This window comes from Stigmatopora nigra, chromosome 21, assembly GCF_051989575.1.
Source record: "Stigmatopora nigra isolate UIUO_SnigA chromosome 21, RoL_Snig_1.1, whole genome shotgun sequence".
NCBI classification, from domain to species: domain Eukaryota; kingdom Metazoa; phylum Chordata; class Actinopteri; order Syngnathiformes; family Syngnathidae; genus Stigmatopora; species Stigmatopora nigra.
The window spans coordinates 1,775,512-1,795,886 of NC_135528.1; the positions used below are offsets into that span (position 1 = coordinate 1,775,512).

The 20,375-nt window shown below is 38.1% G+C and overlaps 2 protein-coding genes across 3 annotated transcripts in view; one reads left to right on the forward strand and one right to left on the reverse strand.

The window, feature by feature from the left end:
- The window catches only part of mcm3ap (minichromosome maintenance complex component 3 associated protein), a 23,998-nt gene extending 14,936 nt beyond the window's left edge, over positions 1 to 9,062 (reverse strand). Inside the window, exons 1-11 of the mRNA XM_077743307.1 lie at positions 8,961 to 9,062; positions 7,279 to 8,861; positions 5,917 to 6,164; positions 5,151 to 5,232; positions 4,782 to 4,908; positions 3,933 to 4,111; positions 3,707 to 3,846; positions 2,109 to 2,306; positions 1,481 to 1,749; positions 1,247 to 1,409; positions 288 to 445 (exon numbers count right to left, since the gene is read on the reverse strand). Coding sequence (XP_077599433.1) covers positions 288 to 445; positions 1,247 to 1,409; positions 1,481 to 1,749; positions 2,109 to 2,306; positions 3,707 to 3,846; positions 3,933 to 4,111; positions 4,782 to 4,908; positions 5,151 to 5,232; positions 5,917 to 6,164; positions 7,279 to 8,770 — 3,056 coding nt within the window. The 5' untranslated portion in view covers positions 8,771 to 8,861; positions 8,961 to 9,062. The remainder of the gene's footprint in view (positions 1 to 287; positions 446 to 1,246; positions 1,410 to 1,480; positions 1,750 to 2,108; positions 2,307 to 3,706; positions 3,847 to 3,932; positions 4,112 to 4,781; positions 4,909 to 5,150; positions 5,233 to 5,916; positions 6,165 to 7,278; positions 8,862 to 8,960) is intronic.
- Positions 9,063 to 9,269: 207 nt separating this feature from the next.
- On the forward strand, positions 9,270 to 20,098 carry clk2a (CDC-like kinase 2a). Of its 2 annotated transcripts, XM_077743361.1 has the most exons (13): positions 9,270 to 9,420; positions 10,100 to 10,305; positions 11,294 to 11,585; positions 13,685 to 13,775; positions 14,442 to 14,508; positions 15,010 to 15,126; positions 15,317 to 15,483; positions 15,659 to 15,753; positions 16,443 to 16,572; positions 16,730 to 16,812; positions 17,884 to 17,963; positions 18,056 to 18,146; positions 18,796 to 20,098. In XM_077743361.1, exons 2-13 carry the CDS (start codon positions 10,100 to 10,102, stop codon positions 18,982 to 18,984), a joined length of 1,608 nt encoding a protein of 535 aa, XP_077599487.1. In that variant the 5' UTR covers positions 9,270 to 9,420; the 3' UTR covers positions 18,985 to 20,098. The 2 variants fall into 2 exon arrangements, with proteins under 2 accessions (XP_077599487.1, XP_077599489.1); XM_077743363.1 differs by lacking the exons at positions 9,270 to 9,420; positions 10,100 to 10,305; positions 13,685 to 13,775 and having other exon boundaries at positions 11,457 to 11,585.
- Positions 20,099 to 20,375: the final 277 nt, after the last annotated feature.

Below are 20,375 nucleotides of genomic sequence, written 5' to 3' on the forward strand. Positions count from 1 at the left end.
TTTTAAGACATTAATAAATCTTTTTTTTAAATAATTTTCTCAAATTTTTACGTTTCATCGCATCATTCATACAAAAAATTGGGACACTTTGACCGATTTTAATGTTTTTACTAGTTGGTAGTTGTGCGAGGACCATGAAACGAATGAGAGAATTTACATATAAAGTACGGCTATACTTAAAAAAAAATTCAAGTTAGGAAAAACGTTCTGTAACTCATTATTTTCGTAAGTATAAGTACGACTGAATTTATTTTTGGTGTAAAGAAAAAAAACGCACTAACACTTACCCCTCGTTGACGTTGAGGCCATACTGCTGGATGAAATGCGTTGCTTCTTTAGCACTACAGAACATCAACATCCGAACAATGTCCTCCACTGGAAAATTAGTTAACCTTGGCCCCACAGTGTGAGCAATGTTCAAGGTTTTTAATGCCTTTCCTCTGACCTGGAGAAACATGTACAGAAGGATTTGAATAAAGCAATATATTTACACTTCTTTTTTCATCGTATGTGTGGTTCTGTAACTTTCTAGTCACGTTCAACTTCTACCTTTTTTCCCTCACATTAACAACATGCTTTTGGAGTTGTTCAGAATTGGTACTCAAGATGAACATTTTAATTTCTTCCTTAATAGTATTACATCTTGTATGTTTATTTTCCCCAATATATCATATATTATTTTACTGGTGCGACTCATCGTTGAAAACTTGAATCTAAAAAAAAATATTGAAACAAAAAAAATTAAGTGAGCTTTGTCAAGTAGCACATGCCAGGTCAATCATAATGTGGGCTTTGTTTTGGTGTTTCAACTTTCATTCATTATTCGAGGCACTTATCCTCATGAGGGTTGCAAGGATACTGGAGCATATTCGGCCAACTATTGGCAGCAGAGGGTGTGTACACCCTGAATTGGTTGCCAGCCAAGAGACTAACAACCTCACATGCACACACGTGCCTACAGGCAATTAGGTGTTCAATAAGCCTCCCATACATATTTTTGGGATGTGGGACAAAACCAGAGTACCCAAGAACATGCAAAACCGCACATGCAGATCCTTAATTTAGAAGTGTGAGGAAGATATGCAAATCACTCTGCACACCGCTGGTGTTTGAACTGTGTTTTTAATCAACTGCTAAAAGTCCATCATTAGATGTAATTTAGATCTATTTTTAGCAATACAGCAAAAGAGTACAATATCAAAACTGAACAGAAATTGGATTCATTAAAAGTAAAATCATTACCTACCTGATTGAAATATCTGTGGAGAAGGCAACTAGCCAGGTAAGACGCTCTATCAACCAGCTTGAAGAAACGCACAAAGTTGTTGCTGTTAAGTGCAGCAAATGCTTGCACTGCAAACTTAACCTCTGGGGAGTTGCGCACTTCATCCCGGAATTGCTGGACTTCACTGTGAAGAGAACATGGAGGATGTTATTTGAAAAATTAAGCAGAATTTTCTGTGTGATTTTGTACACTAACCGTAGGATGTCCCCATCATTTAGCTTGAGCAGGACACTGTATTGGCGGAATTCGGCCTCATTGGGGCAGTACATTTGACGGCCCTTCAGGTCTTCGTACATTTCTTTCAGGCTCTGCAGGCACTTTGTCAAGTTCTCATTGTTGATCTTAACGTCAAAAACGGACATTGGTTCTTCACAGAGATGGTGCGCACAATGCAAGTGGAAGCGTGTGCACTTCTCGATCAATGAGACCGTGTCCGGACAGCATAAACGCTGCTGGATGATGTCCTATGGTAAAAGAGGAGGCTGGGTAGATTATATACAGTAACCCCTCGAATCTCGAGGTAAATGTAGACCAGACCTGGCCGAGATAATAGAACAATTGCAAAGGAGGGTCCCCCTATTAAAAAAATAATAATAATTTTTTTTTTTTACCACAGTAACACCTCGACATACGTTATATGTTTTTTATTAAATAATTAATAGGAGAAAAAAAATCACGAAGTAGGGAATTCGCGATAATCGAGGGATTACTGTATTAAACCATCCGGACATCTGGGCTTATAAAAAAAATTGTAGTAATTTGGTCAGTTCAAAGATTCTGTGAATTACTTTAACCAAGCCTATAATTCCAAATTAATTCCTACCTTTCGGATGCCACGAGTCCTGTTCCAGACAAAATCATACCAATCCCGGAGGTTTTCAACACTTTCATCCATAATCTGAGTGACCAGATAGTCCATGGTCATGCATAGGACTGGCAAGGGCCGTAGCTCATGAGGAAGGGGCTCTTCCTGGTCAGCTGATGAACGACTGTACTCTTTGATGGCTGCTGTGTGATCCACCTAGATGTGTCAATTTAAACAGTTTAAATTGGCTATTTAATTGACCATCAATATATTCATCATGATCTAATGACATGCGTTCAAAAAAATCACGGTATTTTCATGACTATATGGCGCATCACATTTAAAGCCGCAGTTTCAGTAATGAGTGCTATTTCTGTATTTGACACACAAAGGACACACCGTTTTTAAAGACGCAGTTAGGCATGGCAAAACATACACCATCTTAACGTGACTGGACATTTCATCGCCGGACTCGCAAACGATTGTTCTTAAAATAAAAGGCAATAAATAAAATTATTTTATTAAAAACAAAACAAAGAAAATTCACATATATTCTTCGTCGTCTTTCTTCTTTTTTTACTTGGTATTTCCATCATAGGTATCGTGTATACAGACTAGATTTCTGATGCGCGTTGTGAGGCAACGGAGCTAGACGTCGTCGCACGTCAGCAATTTTAAGAACAGGCCCATTCGCTCCCATTAACAGAGTCAATAGAATTAGTTCTTTGAAAGGACAATAGATTGCTTGATTTAAAATCAAACCTGTTATAAATCCAGCCAGAATGACGGCGAGCACCAAATTAGTGTGCTCGCCGTCATACTGGGTGTATTGACAAAACAACTATATATCTCAACAGTCACTGTGCAGTACTTTTTCTACGAGGAAAATAGTAGTCGGGGGCTATTTGCCGTAGTTGTGAGAGCTGTAGAGGATGGTTTACCCTATCGACTGATTCATTTTAGTTTATCGTGATAACAATTTTGGTATTGGTCCATATATAAAGCGCACTGGATCATAAGGCGCCCTGTCTATTTTGGCAAAAATGTAAGACTTTTTAGTGTGCCTTATAGTCGTGAATATACGGTAATAATAGGAAATACAGACAAATAAAACCATTTTTTTTTCGAAAAGGTCAACGGGTTATTACAAGGTTGTGTTTTCAATTTTCCTTAAAACACAGAGGAGAATATATTCGCACTTGTTCGATAGATGAAGTTGAAATGTGATGTTAAAGCTGATTTATTGGTATCTACATATTTTTAAAACAGAGCACATATTTTTGTACTGATTGGATGAAAGAAGTTTAAATTTGATATTGAAGCAGATTTATTGGTATTTGCAATATTTTTGTGGCTCAAAATGTGAACAGAAGATTGTAGATTTGGCGCCAAATCAGAAGGGTTAAACTTTCTCAGCAAAATGTATTTTTAGAACTGATCATCTACTTAGTTTGCAATATCAAAACCATTTGTTCGAAATGACATTTTTTTATTTGTAATTAGTTTCATTAATTTTCTGGGAGTATTTGTCAGTGTAATAAAATAAATGAAAACTTGGTGAGTGCAATAAAATTATATAATGTACTAATATCATAGTATAGTATAGCCAAAGTTACCATATCTGTGTTGGGGAGGACTTCATATAAACTGAGTTGCTTTCTTGTTTCCCTCATGTATCGCTCCTTCTCTGGACACATGTCAGGACATGTTCCCACAAACACCTTCGAGAGGTCCATGTCCGTACTTTTAGGTCGACCTAGTGGGCATTTAGAAGAAGTTTGTGTTGCTTTTATCTAAGTGAAGAAGCTAATAAACAGATTGGTGAAGGATTGCCGCAAATACCTTGCCGCAGAATTTTGTCCCTCTGCTCTAGGAGTCGATACTTGTCCTCAGATGTCTCAGCCAAGATACCAATTAGGGGGACAAGGAGGTCAGAGGTCTGAGTCACTGTGGCATTATCTTTTTGCAGTTCAGATTCAAACTGGAAAGTCTTAAAAATTGGTGGCTTTTTCACTGGTGAGCTAAAAGAAACACAAAATACAAACGAGCCATTAAATAATTCCCTAGCAGAGCCTTTGTTGAAGCTAATTTATACAACTTCAGCTTGTTATTGATTGTTAAAACTGTATTTAAAGACAGTAAGTGTGTTGTGTAAGACTCTAGATTGTCAATAAATTGTTTCTAATAAAAAAGGTCAAAATAAATACTCATTAGTTTAAAGTTCCTGTCAAATATTTTTGATTCATTCATTAGCCTTGAATACAGCTCTTTGCTTCTTATCATATTTATATATACAGTGTTCCCTCGCTTATTGCGGTCAATGGGGACCGGGACCACCCGCGATAAGTGCATTTCCGCAAAGTAGGGATTCCCCTTGAAAAATGCTTAATTTTTTTTTTTACCCCCCTGTATACAGTACACCATATATAATACGGGTAGAGAGAGTGAAATTCATGTTACAACAAAAAAAACTGTAAAATATGCTGTTTCAATGTAATATTTGTATTTTTTTCCCCAAAAAAATCTGCAAAGCTCCGATTCCGCGGTAGCTGAACCGCGAAGTAGCGAGGGAACACTGTATACGTACTGTGACCCTTTCCATTGTTTCACGTTTCTCATAACTTTTAAGAGAAATCACTACATCTGACATTAACTATCTGCGGCAAAAATAACATTTGTGTTGGCACTTACCAGTGAGTGAAATTGCTGCCAAGTAAAGGCCGTAGAGGAGATGGAACCTTGATTTCTGAATCATCCTCGATTATACTCTCATCCTCCTCTTTTCCTGCCATAGGTCTGCTAGTTTTGTCCCCTGGACCTGATGCACCGGGGGGAATAGTTCAAATTATTTCAGGGTTAAACAAGAAAAAAATAGGAATCTAATTGAAATTGTGGATCCAAGCTTTTAATATTGTTTTGCCAATTGAATAAAAAAATAGGAATCCAATTTAAATTGTGGATCAATGCTTTAATACTGTTGTGCCAATTGAGGAAAGTATTAAAACATTGTAACATAGCATTTATTAATGAACTTGTTTATTATTCTGGTTTGACACGCACTTTGCCTCTTTTTCTGCCACAAGAGAAGGAGTTCGTGTTGATGTAAGTGTTTCCCTCTCTTCTTTGCCTTGGCTGCAGATGCCTGTTGGAAAAAAACATACATTTAAATCTCATGATACTTGTATAATGACAATAAAACCATTCAATTAAAAATATACTAATTTTAAGAGCTGTTAAGAATGGGAGAGCTCTGTTACAAAGTAATCAATATGAATACATCTAAATTAAATTGAATGTTTAGATCAGGGGTGTCAAACTCCCTTTGGTCTGCGGGCCGAATACAGCTTAATTTGAGATCAAGCGGTCCGGACCAGTAAACTCATTGCAAAATTACATAGAACTAACAATAAGCCCACTTTTTTCCTTTGTATTTGTCACTAATACTAATAATTAGTGCAAAGAATGAGTAAATTATCAAAATGTTTATTAAAAGAAATTTCCTTTTACATTATGAACAATATATTATGAACAAGAGAATAACATAAGAACATAAATGAATGTTAATTCATAGTCTGCACGTACTAAAACGCTGCGCCCCTAGCGGATAATACAAGAATTACAAATTTTAAAGAAAATTCATATTTTTTTATACAATGCAGCTTGCACCCCGGGCCGTACCAAACCACCAAACGGGCCGGATCCGGCCCGCGGGCCATATGTTTGACACCCCTGGTTTAGATGCATACAAAAATCAGCTGTAATCTTTTTATATTTATGCGTTAATGGAAGGAATGTACCAGGGGATATCGAAATGGATTTAACTCACGTGATTGTTGAAGTGTACGATGGCCAAGTTCTTTCCAGGCCGGCAGAAAACCTTACACACTTTGCCAAAACGGGAAAAATGCTTTATGAGGATGTCCCTTTTGTTGAGTGCCGGAGGGATATTTCGGCACTGAATGATGGTACAATCAGTAGGTGATGTTCCACCGAGGCTGTCCGAGCTCTCACTTCGTCTAGCAGTTCTCCTTGGCGTCTTGATTTCACCCATTAGTTCATCTGGGTGTGGTAAATCTAAAATGCGGGTTCGTAGGCATTATGAATTTCTTGTTATATGACAATATGAAGCGACACAACAGCATATCACAGTGCGACTCTAGGTTTCCAAGATGAGGTGTAAATATTTTTGGGAACAATACACAATTGTCCTTTTTTTTTTTTTAATTATCTTTGTCGTTTATTTTCACAAACGGCAACTTACAATGTGATGTCGTAGGTTAAAGCCGCACTTGTGTAATTCTTATAAGCAAGCCACAACAATAGACATTGAATTAGGCGCCTTATAGAATTGGAATTGCCTGATAAAACGGCAATTGTCCATTTGTTTCCATATTTTGTTTGTTTGTTAAAAACATCAAATATTTAGGACTAACTAGATGGTGTCAGCTAGCCAGCAATAATTTTTGAAAATTGTTTGCAGTATAATGTAAAAACCAAATTGGTTAAACAGTTTTTAAATCATCTGTACAAAAAAACAAAAAAATGGCCAATATTTTGCAATATCTATAGCAATGTGCCTTTGTCGTATTGTATCATATCGCATTAACCCGCTCGCAATAATACAATTTGCCTCAACTGTATTTTCACACTGACAACTATGAGAAATGCACTCAAGGTGTCACCCCTACCTACATAAATGGCGTGATAGTTCTGAAAATGAATATTTTTATAGATTTGGAATTGATTATCAAGAGTAATAAGTTATGTTCTAGCAGACTATAGTGATCTTAGAGACTGTTAATATGTAATTAAAAAAAAAGATTCATTCATTCATTTTCCTTTAACCATGGCCGGCTGGTTAAATTAGGCACAAAAAACAAAATGGATACATACAGAAAAAACATGTTTTATACTAATTCATCTGGTAATTGTTGTTTTCCTACTGCAAAACAAAAAATAACCTACAAATAGGAAATGTTAATTTGCCAACATCTACTGGTGAAAAGGCATAGAGCAACACTGCAAGTCTTGTGTGCAAAGAAGCCGTACCCTTGATTCAGTCATTTTTTAGTTACAATTACAGCTTATATGTGAGAAAACACAGTAATTATTTCATGACCAATCTGTAATTTACGACATAAAACCTTAACTATTGCAAAAGAAAATACTATTCAGTGTTAAATCTCACCTGACTCTTTAGCTTTTTCCAAGACCTCAGGGTTTGGGGATAGTGTGAAAGCAGTTACGTGTTCATGCTGTACGTGGGGATGCTCGGCCTTTAGCTCCTGTGGCTGTAGTTTCTGTCCCAGAGAGTCCATTGCCTCTTTTCTAGTTGGGGGAGTGGAACCTTTTCGAAGTCCACTTAGAGCTTTGTTGAATAAGCCTGTAGGAGCACGACCACTCAACAAAGCTCTCTTTTGGGGCTGTCTCGATGTATACATTTCTGTTGTTTTCTCCTCCTCTGCCACAGCTTCCGGAACAGCATTGGAAACTTTTGTTACAGTTTCTTCTTTACGTTTCATACCTTTACGAAATTGCCCAAATATATTTGTGTCACCATCCGGCGGCATTTTATCGTCCAAGGGAGACTCTGCTTTAGGTTTATTGCCACCGAATGCGGACGGTTGAATAATGCCGGTTCCTCCAAAAAGTTGTGCTGTCTGGGGTTGGAGAGTTTTGGTTGAAAAGCTAAAAGTGGAGGGTGTTTTGGGCTGGGTGATAGTAGCATTGGTGTTTGAACTACAGGGTGCACCAGGCTGTGAAAATGTGAATTTCAATGTACTGGTGGGGCCACTATCGTTGGCAGTTGTTTGCAAGTTGTTCGTGACGGGAATGGATGGAGTAGATGCGGACTGTGAGAAACTGAAGCCCAGTGGGCCTGCCTTTGTCCCTGAGAAGCCAGTGATGGTGCTACTACCAGTAGTGCTTGAACTCATCTTTTCAGGGGTACTACTGAAAGGTGCACTGTACAATGGCATAGTTTGAGGGTTATTTGGCTCAGGACTGGCACTGTAAATGGGTTTGAAAAGAACTTCACTGGCTGGCTTGAAACTGAATTCAGATCCAAATCCTCTACTCTGCGTGTCAGGTGCACCAAAAATACTACTGGCAGCAGTGGTTGTTGCTGGTTTCCCAAATACGGACTGTCCAAAACATATTTGCTGGGGTTGCCCTAAAGAAACTGTTGCTCCTGAAGCTGATTGGGTAGTATTTCCAAATCCTGGAGCCTGCTGTCCAAAGCTTGTGAGCTTTTGTCCTGAGTCTGAAGAAAGTTTCCCAAAACTTGAATCCTGACCAAATGTAGTCTGCTGTCCAAAGGCAGGTGTCTGTCCAAAAGCAGAAGTCTGACTCAATCCACTAACTGGTCCAAATGTTAGTCCTGTAGTACTACCGAAGCCAGAGTTGCTTCCTGCCGAAGTAGGCTGTCCGAAAACTGGAGTGTGGCTGGGGATTGATGATGTTTGTGTTGTCTGCTGTCCAAATGAAGGACTCTGTCCAAACATTGTATTCCCAGGCAACTTTGATGATGTGGGTAGGCCAAATGCTGATGATTGAAAACCACCCAGATTCTGAGGCATCCTGTTGGAGGGTGGTTGCCCAAATGACTGGAACAAACTAGTGTTAGTATTGCCTGTCGCTTGAAATCCTTGTGGGTTTCCAAATGGGTTAGATGGATTCATGTCGAAAACACTTTGTCTCCCGATTTTTTAGTAGTGCAAGTATACAACACGCTAGACGCAGATAACGCCCGCCTGGCGCCGATCAGACGAACTGAAAAAAATAACATGTGCCAGAGTTAGACCTAATATAAAAAGAGCAAATATCGCATTATATAGTTGCTATTAAAAATAATCTAATTATTTCGCCTACCCAAGTGAAGAATCAGCTCCGTCTCAACTTCGAACATACAAAACACATATCGAACATCCGGTTCCGGTCCAGAGATGCTTTCAAGTCTTTATAGAAGTTGGAAACTTTAAACTTCCCGGGAAAACAAGACATGGGTTACTTTAATCAATGTTTATCTTAAGGTACATAATTGTTATGGACATATTTTTAAATATCGGTGAATTCGGGTTACAAATCATCTTTTCGGCTAGCCAAGATTTTTATTGTTGTTGCTGTGAATAATTGGGTTAGCCAATTTTCCCAGTTTCATGGAACTCAACATTTGCTCCACTATTCGCAGCTAGAACTAGCTGGACTCACATAAAGCTATTTGGGAGCAAAGGAGGTTGGAATACCGAATTAGTGAAACTATACATGTGACAAGAACGCCTGCACCACGGACTTCTTGTGGGACAAACGTACTGGGCTCGCTGCTAAAACGGTAGGACTTGATCTCGGAAAAAATGTGTGGTTAAAAAACGTCCAGTCCAAATGTTTAGCACAAATGCTAAAGTGCTCAAGCATACCTGCTAAGATGGCGGTCAAATTATTTACATGGGCTGAAGCTGTTCGCTGATTTTCTCATTAATACCTTCTACAGCTTACCCATTTCCATACTTGTTTGCTCGATGACTAAATTACTAATATATGCATATCTGGTAGGCATGATAAAATTTTCGGAATCATTGTTTGCAGTGTTTCTATCGTGAGTAGTATATGCATTTCGTCCTACAAAATAGCTGAAACACAGCATGCAATCCAAACTTTCTTTGCAACCGAGTCTATTTAGCTTTAGTTGTTTGTACTTTTAATACCAGATTTATCTGTCCGTGGGTGATCGTGCATCTGTGTTGTCTATTTTAATGTTAATGCACATCGTGCATGCTGATATTTATTTTAATTGTTGTGATAGCTTTGCTAAAAGTTAATTTTATTATCCACCTCAGAATAAAAAGAGGAAAAAAACTCATTATTTTTGAAATTATGTATAAAATACAAATTTACCTAGTAAATCAATTGCTTTATTTTTTTTTTACCTAACTTGAATGTGCTGTGGTTTCAAAGTGTTGAGCTAAGTGGGCCCGTCCCTTCAGATGTTTGTCATTTCAAATACCTACCAGATGCCTCACACCAGACGGTACACGTCCTCTGAGGGAGAAAGCGGCAGCAGCTATCATGATCGTTACAGAGAGAAAGAAAGGGATAGATGGCGCAGACACCGACACCGAAGATCACCCACGTACTCCTCAAGCAGCGACAGAGACTGGGATCGGGAAAGAAGAGGACGAGTTCAGAGACAGGATGCAAGTTATATACGCTCAAGGAGGTATGTTTGTGTTTGGACTTTCTTTTAGGGCCACATGGTATTTCTTCCAACTAGGTTGCCAAAATTTAATCGATTAATTAATTGACAGCTTTCTCGATCGTGCTACTCGACAGATCATTTTTGGTCATTCAAATTAGTAAAAAAAAATGCAATTATTGATTTAAAATGAGGAAACAGGAAATTATCTACAATCTTTATTTGAATTTCTTCATAAAACAGAAAGTTGCCGCTCATCATTTACTTTCTCGGGCCGCAAAAAATGATGTGGTGGGCCAAATTTGGCCCACGGGTCGCCACTTTGACACCTGTGTTTTAGGGTATCCGATGCTGCCTAGCCAAACAGATATAGCTGCTCCCAAAAACCCAGATAAAGGATGAAATGCCTAGGAGAACATCACGTGTAAAATCAGTCCCTTACAAACCATGCAAGTGACTCATTATTCTGACCCATGATAGAAAATCCGTCCACATTCATAATTTTAGTCATGCAGAAATTACCATTTTTTTTATCTCACATTAACTGCCCCTGCGTATGAGCCGCACCCTTAAAATTGCCTTAAAATCATTTAATTTTACAATATGGACCTAGGTAAGATGGCCGTGCCCTGAATGTGCAGTGGAATGTGATTTTTTTTCACATTTTATGCGAGATACATACGTTTTTTTTCTTGAATTTCATTCATAGACGTCAAAGTAAATTTTGTTTAGCGTTTTATCTGTTGATCTTTTCTCTATTTTTAAGTAAATTACCGTATCGGCCGCATTCGCGTGCGTCATTAACTTGTAGTTTAGTACATATTGTGTTTTTATGCGCATATAAGCCGTACCCTCAATTCAGTCGTCATTTTTTTTATTGTCCGATAAAAGCAGCTTTTATGTGAGTAAATGCAGTAATCGGCACATCCCGAGCCTAAATGCAACGCAGAGTTGTTCTTCTAATTTAGTTGTCACTCATCTGTTTTTCTTTTCTTCTGCTGACCTGATGTAGTCGAAGCTACGACAATCGCTCAACAGATCACCGGCCATTTGACCGAAGATTCTGCGAGGGATACAGACGATTGGAACAGAGCAGAGATAAAGATCGTGACCATGACAGAGAAAGGGAGCCACATGGAGCTGCCGAAAGTTACTATCCACGCGACGCCTCGCCAAACATGTACGACTACCGACGGGGCCGTGAAAGGGAACGGGAGCGGGATGATTCGTACAGGCGAAAGGGCAGCAGGCGTAAGCACAAACGAAGGCGGCGTAGAACCAGGTCCTATAGCCCATCCTCCTCGGTGAGTACAGCCAGACCTGCGGGGGTCTTTCTAGTCTCTTCATTCTGTTTTTTTTTTTTTTTCTATTTCTGTCTCTTGCGCTCAGCTTTCTCTACCCCTCTTTCTTTTTTTAACCATTTGCTTTTCACAGCCCCTGAACTTGGTAAGTAGTGCAATCTTTCTGATTTGTTTTTATTTCTGCCAAAAAGCTTTTTATTTTGTTTTCTCTTTATTTAGATGGTTCACTTTGGGAGAACATTTTCATTTTGATGCACAAAGACTTAATACATTATTGCTGGAATGCAATTAATTAAAAAATATTGTACATATGTGTATTTCCCCAAATTATTATGACAATTGGACTTCTGCAGACTTTTTGGCAGGCTTCTACAGCTCCATTTTTAGCCCAGATTGACACCATTGACAGTGTATTTTTCGCTTCACAAAAACAAGTTGCAGGTCGTTACTTTTCACATTCATATAATTGTACATTTCATGCTATTTAATATTTTTCAATTGAAAACCTGTACATTTCAATGGTGGATTTTGGACACTGGTTTAATTCCTCCATAAGTCAACATAAATGTAATTTCAATTTACCTCAATCACCATTATTTATTATTGTTTGACCATTTAATTATAATTCATTGCCACACTTTTTTTACTTTTTTAATTTTTTCTACATTACGTATTCATTTTAAATTCAGTGTTCCCTCGCTTATCGCGGTTAATGGGGACCGGACCCCTTCACAATAGCTGCGTATCCACGAAGTAGGCGGGCCCCTTCAAAAATGCTTAAAGAAACGTGTATCATGTGCACAAAAGCACCACCAGGCAAAAACATCATAGTAGTCCGGATGGAGGATCTTCTGCAGTTTTTTTGCACGTAAGAAACATCGTTATTGGGAGTTGTGAACATTGGTTTTTTTTGGGCGGTGAAGATGCGCTTGTAAACAGCCATGACGTCATCAATGCGATTCCTGAACTCTCACCATGTTATTGACCATTTCTTTGGCCTTTTTTCATGCAATTACTAATTCTTATTGAATATTTTGTTTCCACCTCTTGTAAAATGATGTAATTTATAATTTTAATTTAATATCTTTAAAAAAAAAAAAAATCCTGAAAAAAAATCTGCGAAGCTCTGAGTCCGTGATAGCTGAAGCGCAAAGTAGCGAGGGAACACTGTAATTGTAATCGATTAAAGTTTTTTGATTCTCACTCCATTGATAAAATACAAGACCAGTACCATTCTGTATTCAAGTACTGCAAGTGTCCAGTGCTGTTGATCATCCAAAGCATTACTATTCACCATTTTACATTAATGTATTTCTGTATTATTAGACACACCTCCACATATTCAGTTATGACTATGTGGATTCTCCATGCAGTTGATAGACATTTTGCTTTATTTTATAGCTAATAATGAACCTTTGGAAGTTTTTCATTCGAATTTTTAATTTTTTTATTTTTACAAAATCATTTTTTGCGCATAGGTCAGCTGGAAATTTGTGGCTGTAGCTTATCACAGAATTTGATGTTTAGTTTTTTGGGCAAAAAAAGTGAAAATGTTCCACCAAAAATACAAATGGTTGAATATAATTCAATATGTTCTTATTTTTTGGACTTATTGGTCCTGAAGATGTATTTATTAAATGTCATCTTTATATCACCACACGTCTATCCAACAATCTAGATTTCAAGTGAGCAAGTAGTAACTTTCCTACTCACTTGCATTTGATCCCCTCCTTGTTATTTACCATCTTATGAAAGCTGACAAGTCAAGCTAATAAGCTCTGATTTCAATGTTTTCCTATTTGGGTTTTTTTTGCGTTGAATGAATGGATAGATGTACCAGTTGCTTACTTATTTCTAAGCAGCTGTGGTTTAAACGTAGAAGGGGGTGGGAGCAGAGGACATCATGTGATCTTTGACTTATTCCCTTGCAATATATCCCTATCGTTATATATTTTCTTCACGTGGTGTCATGCGTGAATCGCCCCATGACCACCAAACCCACCAACAACTACACCAACGCCCTCCTCGGCTGCCCCTGAATACCCCCATGTTCCCCTTGGTTGTGTCGTGACCTGCTGATGGCGGTTTGGGTGTGAAAACAGCGGAGCAACAGCCGGACGCGGGCACTGAGTGTGAGGGACGACGAGGAAGGGCACCTGATCTGTCGGAGTGGGGACGTCCTGCAAGAGAGATGTACTCATTGCCACTACTCTATCGTAACCCTTCTCCATAATGAGTATTAAAGCTTAGAGCATTTAACTGGGCGTGCCTGATGATGAATTACTAGAAAGCTCATTGCTCTAGTGGAATTAGGGTGGATTGCAAGAAGGAAGATTCTTTGAGGGACTTTAGTTTGGAGTTTTTCCTTTATTGGATATTTAAGATGTGTAGCATTTTTTTTATGTTTCACAGGTTACCTTTGGGGGGAGGAGGGGGAACCTATAGAATCTCATTTGCAATTGTTTCTTTGACGAATTGGAAATCTAGATAGTTTTAGGTGGTTTCAGATTTTTTTAAAACAAAATTAGACATTTCTAGTTGACATACACAGAATTTCAAAAATATATTTTTTAGTTTAAATTTCCAATTTGAGAAGGGGTCGGAGCTCACTTTTGGATGGCTGCAAAAAGGTCATCAAAGCGGCACATCACCGACCCCCATTTTACCCCTTCTGTATCGCATAGTGTTATTTATCATAGAGTATTCTACTTAAAGACTTCCCAATTGAATAAGCAGCTCTGTGAAAACAGTATAGGTTTTAGGATGTGTTCGCCTAATTAGATCCCTTGTCTAATTCTCTTGTTTTCTCTTCCCTCACTGTTGCTCCCTTTTCCCCTTCTTTTTTGTGCTATGATGCAGATGAAATTGTCAGTACTTTGGGTGAAGGCACCTTTGGGAGGGTGATGCAGTGTGTTGACCATCGCAGGTTTGTCATTTCAGTCATCACATCTTAATACAAATGCTTTGATTCCAGTTTTTTTTTTGGTTATTGGAGGACATTTTGTCTTCAAAATTCATGAAGAAATAGACCTAAACCTCTCTGGTTTTCTGCAACCCAACAGTCATATCCCTACTTACAAAATTAATTTATTCCAGAACTTTTTTTTGTAAGTTGAAAATTTCATAAGTAGAGAAGTACTTTATATGTAAATTTTGTAAACTCCTCACTCAACTACCAACTAAACCCTTTAAGATTGGCCAAAAGGTCCCTATTTTGTAAGAAAGATTTGAGAAACACACAAATGAGAGAAAATGATCCTAAAATTAGTTATTAATGTCTTAAAATAAATAAAATCCACCCTTGTTGAAACACAGGGGAACGCAGAGAGACCACATGAACACACATCTAATAAACACAGCATTAATAATTCAGACAACAAAATTAACAACATTAATGCAGATTTTGTATTTATTTTATTTTTTATAGGGGAGCAGCAAGTGTTGCTTTGAAAATTATCAAGAATGTGGAGAAGTACAAAGAAGCAGCTCGCCTTGAGATCAATGTACTTGAGAAGATTAACGAGAAGGATCCAGACAATAAATTGTAAGTTGAGCAGCGGGTTTAACAACTACAAAATTGTCATTGGGCTAAAGCAAAACTCTTTTGTGCTTTTAATCAGAATAATTGTGGTTTAATCTTCAATTTTTTTCAGAATATTCTTAATCAGAAATTGAAAACATTTTTGCCATTAAGGATCCAATTTTTAAGCCTTTGAATCCATTTTGTCTTGCAGCCTGTGTGTGCAGATGTATGACTGGTTTGACTATCATGGTCACATGTGCATCTCCTTTGAGCTGCTCGCTCTGAGCACGTTCGATTTCCTCAAAGAAAACAACTACCTGCCCTACTCCATTGGTCAAGTCCGACACATGGCTTACCAAGTCTGTCTAGCTGTAAAGTGTGAGTTCAAACAACTAATATAAACCCCACCTTTTACGTCCATCCATTTTCTATACCGTTTATTCTAATGCAAGTGAGCTAGGTAGGGCCTATTATCCTGCCTTTAGATACATAAACTAAGTTTAAAATTGGATTCTTATCTTACATAAGAGCACATTTTTTTTCTATCTCACAGTTCTCCATGACAATAAGTTGACACACACAGACCTAAAGCCTGAAAACATCCTATTCGTCAACTCGGATTTCACCATGTCCTACAATGTGGAGAAGGTAAGCCCTAGTGAAATAAGACTTCATTATTGTTTTAATTTGACCAGTAACTGTTGGTAAGAATAATCTGATCTTTGTAGAAAAACAAAATATCAGATCTTACCCTTTCTATTACCGTATTTTCACGACTATAAGGCGCACCGCATTATAAGATACACCCTCAATGAATGACATTTTTTCCACATATCAGGCGCACTGTATTATAAGGCGCACTGTCTATTTTGGAGAAAATTTAAGACTTTTAAGTGTGCCTTATAGTCGTGAAAATACGGTAATTGCTATTGACTTCCAGGTATGAAGCACTCACTACACAGTCACCTCTAGAGCCAGCCATTGTTGATGTTTTGGATTTTTTTGTATAAAATGTTGCAGTGGGGGGGAGCTATATGATGGAAGATTTTGTAAACTAAGATGGCATCTGCATAGTTAACAGTATTGTTTCAGTTCAGGCGTTTGTGTTTTTTAATATCCGACAGTGGTGGGTTTTCGTTTTTGGTTTTCTGTTTTTTTCCATATATAAGGCGCACTGGATTATAAGGCGCACTGTCTATTTTGGAGAAATTTTAAGACTTTTAAGTGCGCCTTATAGTCGTGAAAATATGGTATATAGTGAAAGCAAACTCAAGTCAATTTTTGAAATTTACGTTTTGGTCAGCAAAATACAGAACACAATGTTTTGGTTATTCCAGAAACGAGAAGAAAGGACAGTTAAAAGCACTGCAGTACGTGTGGTGGATTTTGGTAGTGCCACTTTCGACCACGAGCATCACAGCACTATAGTGTCCACCAGGCATTACCGTGCCCCTGAGGTCATTTTAGGTAAGTGTAACTGCTATGAAAATAATTGAAATTCATTACGTACTTTAAAATTGAATTTGGTGTCATGATATCCTCGAGAGAAGATATCTGAGTAGTCATTTTTGCGAGTTTATGTATGCACTGGGATACATTGTTTACTCCTGTTTTCGTCGTTTAGAAATGGGCTGGAGCCATCCCTGTGATGTGTGGAGCATTGGCTGTATTCTGTTCGAGTACTACCTGGGCTTCACCTTATTTCAGGTATGGTGCTTTTTTCACAATTTATTGGTTACAATTAAAATATGAAGACTAGAGTGTATACTATGGATATTGCGCAATAATTCAATGTATAGTTATAACCGTGAACGGGTGAGTCTTCTACATTAGTTGCAATTACTTGCAGTTAACTGCAAAGGTTTGGGTAAGAGAAATCTGTTTTTTTTAGGTTAAGAAATCTTTGTCCATCAGTGCAGGGCAAGCAATTGGTGAATTTTATTATTTTTGTTTGAAGCATCTTTTCCAGAACACAATTCTGAAGAAGATAGCGTGTCATACATTGTAATGTAACATATTCTCAGAAAAAATGCTAATATTATGAGATTCAAATTGAAATACAGTCAAACCTTTACTTTAAAAATTATTGGTTCCAGAACTCTTTTCATAAGTTGAACATTTCGTAAGTAGAGCAGTACTTTATACGTACATTCTCTAATTCGTTCCACAGTCCCCACAACCACTAATGTCCCAATTTTTTTAAGAAAGATGTGACAAACACAAAAATGAGAGAAAATGATCATAAAATGAGTTATCAATGTCTTAAAATTAGTCACAAATATATTTAAAAAATCTACCCGTGTTGAAACACTGGAAAAAGAAGAAGCTAATGGTAGGCAACATAGAGAGACCTTTCAAACAAATGAACACAGTATTAAGAATTCAGAAAAAAACATTAGCAACATTAATAAACAACACACATTAACGTTTTATGATTTCTTCAGAAGGTAATTTTATTAGTCGCTATTGGTTCTTACCTGCTTGGTTTTTACTTCCATTTCTGCATTGCTGGTTGATGGACATTTTGAATAAAAATGGTCCTTGTTAAAAAGGAACACCATCTGACTAACCTTGGAGGACCCAATGGTTGCACACTTAGGCATATAGCAGGACATGGCTACACATAGATGGATATGTGATAACACTTGAATCAATTTTATATCCGCCTAAAAGAAATCCTGGCAAAATTCCAGACAAAAAGAGTTTCTGGCTTCAAACATATTTCATATATTTCAAAGAAAATCATCAAAATCATTACTTAAACTCTGTTTCCATCAGACACATGACAACAGGGAGCATTTGGCCATGATGGAAAGAATTCTTGGACCTGTCCCCTCCAGAATGATCCGCAAGACGAGGTTAGAGTTCTGTGCACACACCTTTCATCCACTAATATCTGGGTCAAAATATTTTTAATCCACACTTCTAACATTTAATCCCTTCTCTTTAGGAAACAGAAGTATTTCTATCGAGGCCGTCTCGACTGGGATGAGTGCTCCTCAGCCGGGAAATACGTTAGGGAAAACTGTAAACCTCTTAGGGTGAGTGGAGTGGATAGAGGGGGAAAGGTGTAGACTCCAATGTAATACAGTGTTCCCCCGCTACTTGGCGGTTCAGCTATCGCGGACTCAGAGCTTCGCGGATTTTTTTTGGAGAAAAAAAGGATACGAATATTACATTGAAACAACATTTTTTGTTATAACATGAATTTCACTCTCTCTACCCGTATTTTATATGGTGTACTGCAGTGGTCTCAAACCGGTTCCACATAGGGCCGCAGTGTGTCCTGGTTTTTGTTCCAACTGATCCAATGTCGACATTTTAACCAATCAGGTGTCTTTAAAATAAGTAGCACCTGACTAATTAACTGATTGCACTTGCAAAAGGTATCCTTGTTGAGTTGGAATGAAAACCTGCACCCACTGCGGCCCTTTGAGGACCGGTTCGAGACCACTGGTATACTTTATACAGGGGGGTAAAAAAATAATAATAATAATAATAAAAAAATTAAAAAAATAAATTTGGGGAATTAAATTCAAATTAAACATTTTTGAAGGGGAATCCCTACTTTGCGGAAATTCACTTATCGCGGGTGGTCCCGGTCCCCATTAACCGCGATAAGCGAGGGAACACTGTATTATTAGAATAATGATAGTAATTTTATTTCTCATTTTTTTCATGTGTTCTCAGAGGTACTTGCTTTCAGAAGCAGAAGACCATCATCAGTTGTTTGACCTGATAGAAAGCATGCTGGAGTACGAACCATCCAAAAGGCTGGCTCTTGCAGACTCCCTCAAGCACCCATTCTTTAACTTTGGGGGGAGTGGCGAAGCTACTTGCAGTAAGAGCTGGGAAGCAAATAGAGACATTAGCCGGTGATCCGGAGCACCTTCTCCATAATTTGGTTACAGCAGTATTTTTTTATACACGGGGCCGGTGAACTCTTATTGTTTCTGTATACGCACGGACACCTTCCTGCTATTTCAGGGATTGGTGTAGAGATCTCTTCAAGAATGGGTTGAGGTCTCATGTAGGAATCTCCAAACAGTCAAGGCTTCAAGAGGACAACGAGGTTGAACAGATGACGCAAAAGTAGCACTCCAGGCAGCTCATTTTGTCCTCTGGAAAGTACCCTCTTTCCGTCCAACTATGTTTTTTCTTGAGAGAACATCTGAGACTTTTTGGAGGAAGTCATTTCCAGAGAAGGAATGGCATTTGTGGAGGGTGATAAAAGAGGAGTCGGGACAAACATGCAGTCACACGTCATCATTTGAATGACATCACCCACAAGAACCAGACATTTTAGAAAGCATCTTTAAATACATAGTTACCATTCTCAAAGTTGATCAACATTTGCTTTGGCAAGGGAGTTCCAACTTATCCTGGTGTTCAAGTGAACACTCATCAAATTGGCATCTTAACTGCAGTATATTTTTAAGATACAAATAATGTTCCCCCATGAAAGTCTTTATTTCCAAATAAGACAAAATCTACACTTGATTTAGTCCCATTGTTTGTCAACACTACTCCACCCTAACTGAAGGTAATGCTTGTTAGATCTGTTTATTTTTGTGTGACTATCTGGTTTGTTTCTACATTATGCATTGCTTTCTGACATGGTGATGTATGGTTGCGTGTGCGCCTGGTATGATGCATTTAGATGCATCCTTAAATGTGGGATTATCTCATAGTTTTTTAAAAAAATTCAATTGCCTTCTTTGGTTTTCCCCACTGAAGCGGAGCACATGTCCTCGGGGGTTGTCCAAATGAGCTGCACACAACGGTTTGATATTTATTTTTCTGTATGTTTTGGTGGGTGGGATTCAAAAAGGTCATTGTTCTTGCCTCATATATGTGTATATAATATATATATACACACACATACATACACACACACACATACACGTCTTGTTTTGTATGAAATTAAAGCCTATAAAATTGTATATATGTAAGATGTAGGATTAAAGTGAAAGTCCTTCTTTGCAAAGGTAAACTGCTGTTGGGGAATTTTTGTGATGACCTGGGGTCCTGGATTCAAATCCAGGTCATGTCCATCTGTTTGGGGTTTGCATGATCTGCGTGGGTTTCCTCCGGGTACTCCGGTTTCCTCCCAGATTCCAAAAACATGCATGATAGACTGTTTGAACACTGTAAATTGCCCCTAGGTATGGGTGTGAGTGTGCATGGTTGTCCGTCGTGATTGGCTGGCCACCGATTCGGGGTGTCCCCCGCCTCTGGCCTGGAGACAGCTGGGATTGGCTCTAGCATTC

What these genes read in the sequence shown, in the direction of transcription:
- clk2a (XM_077743361.1), top strand. Translation starts at nt 10,100, where the DNA reads ATGCCTCACACCAGACGGTACACGTCCTCTGAGGGAGAAAGCGGCAGC. An exon ending in CAGTGTGTTGACCATCGCAG is followed by an intron (nt 14,509 to 15,009) that starts GTTTGTCATTTC and finishes TATTTTTTATAG; the next exon opens with GGGAGCAGCAAGTGTTGCTT. An exon ending in TGGGCTTCACCTTATTTCAG is followed by an intron (nt 16,813 to 17,883) that starts GTATGGTGCTTT and finishes TGTTTCCATCAG; the next exon opens with ACACATGACAACAGGGAGCA.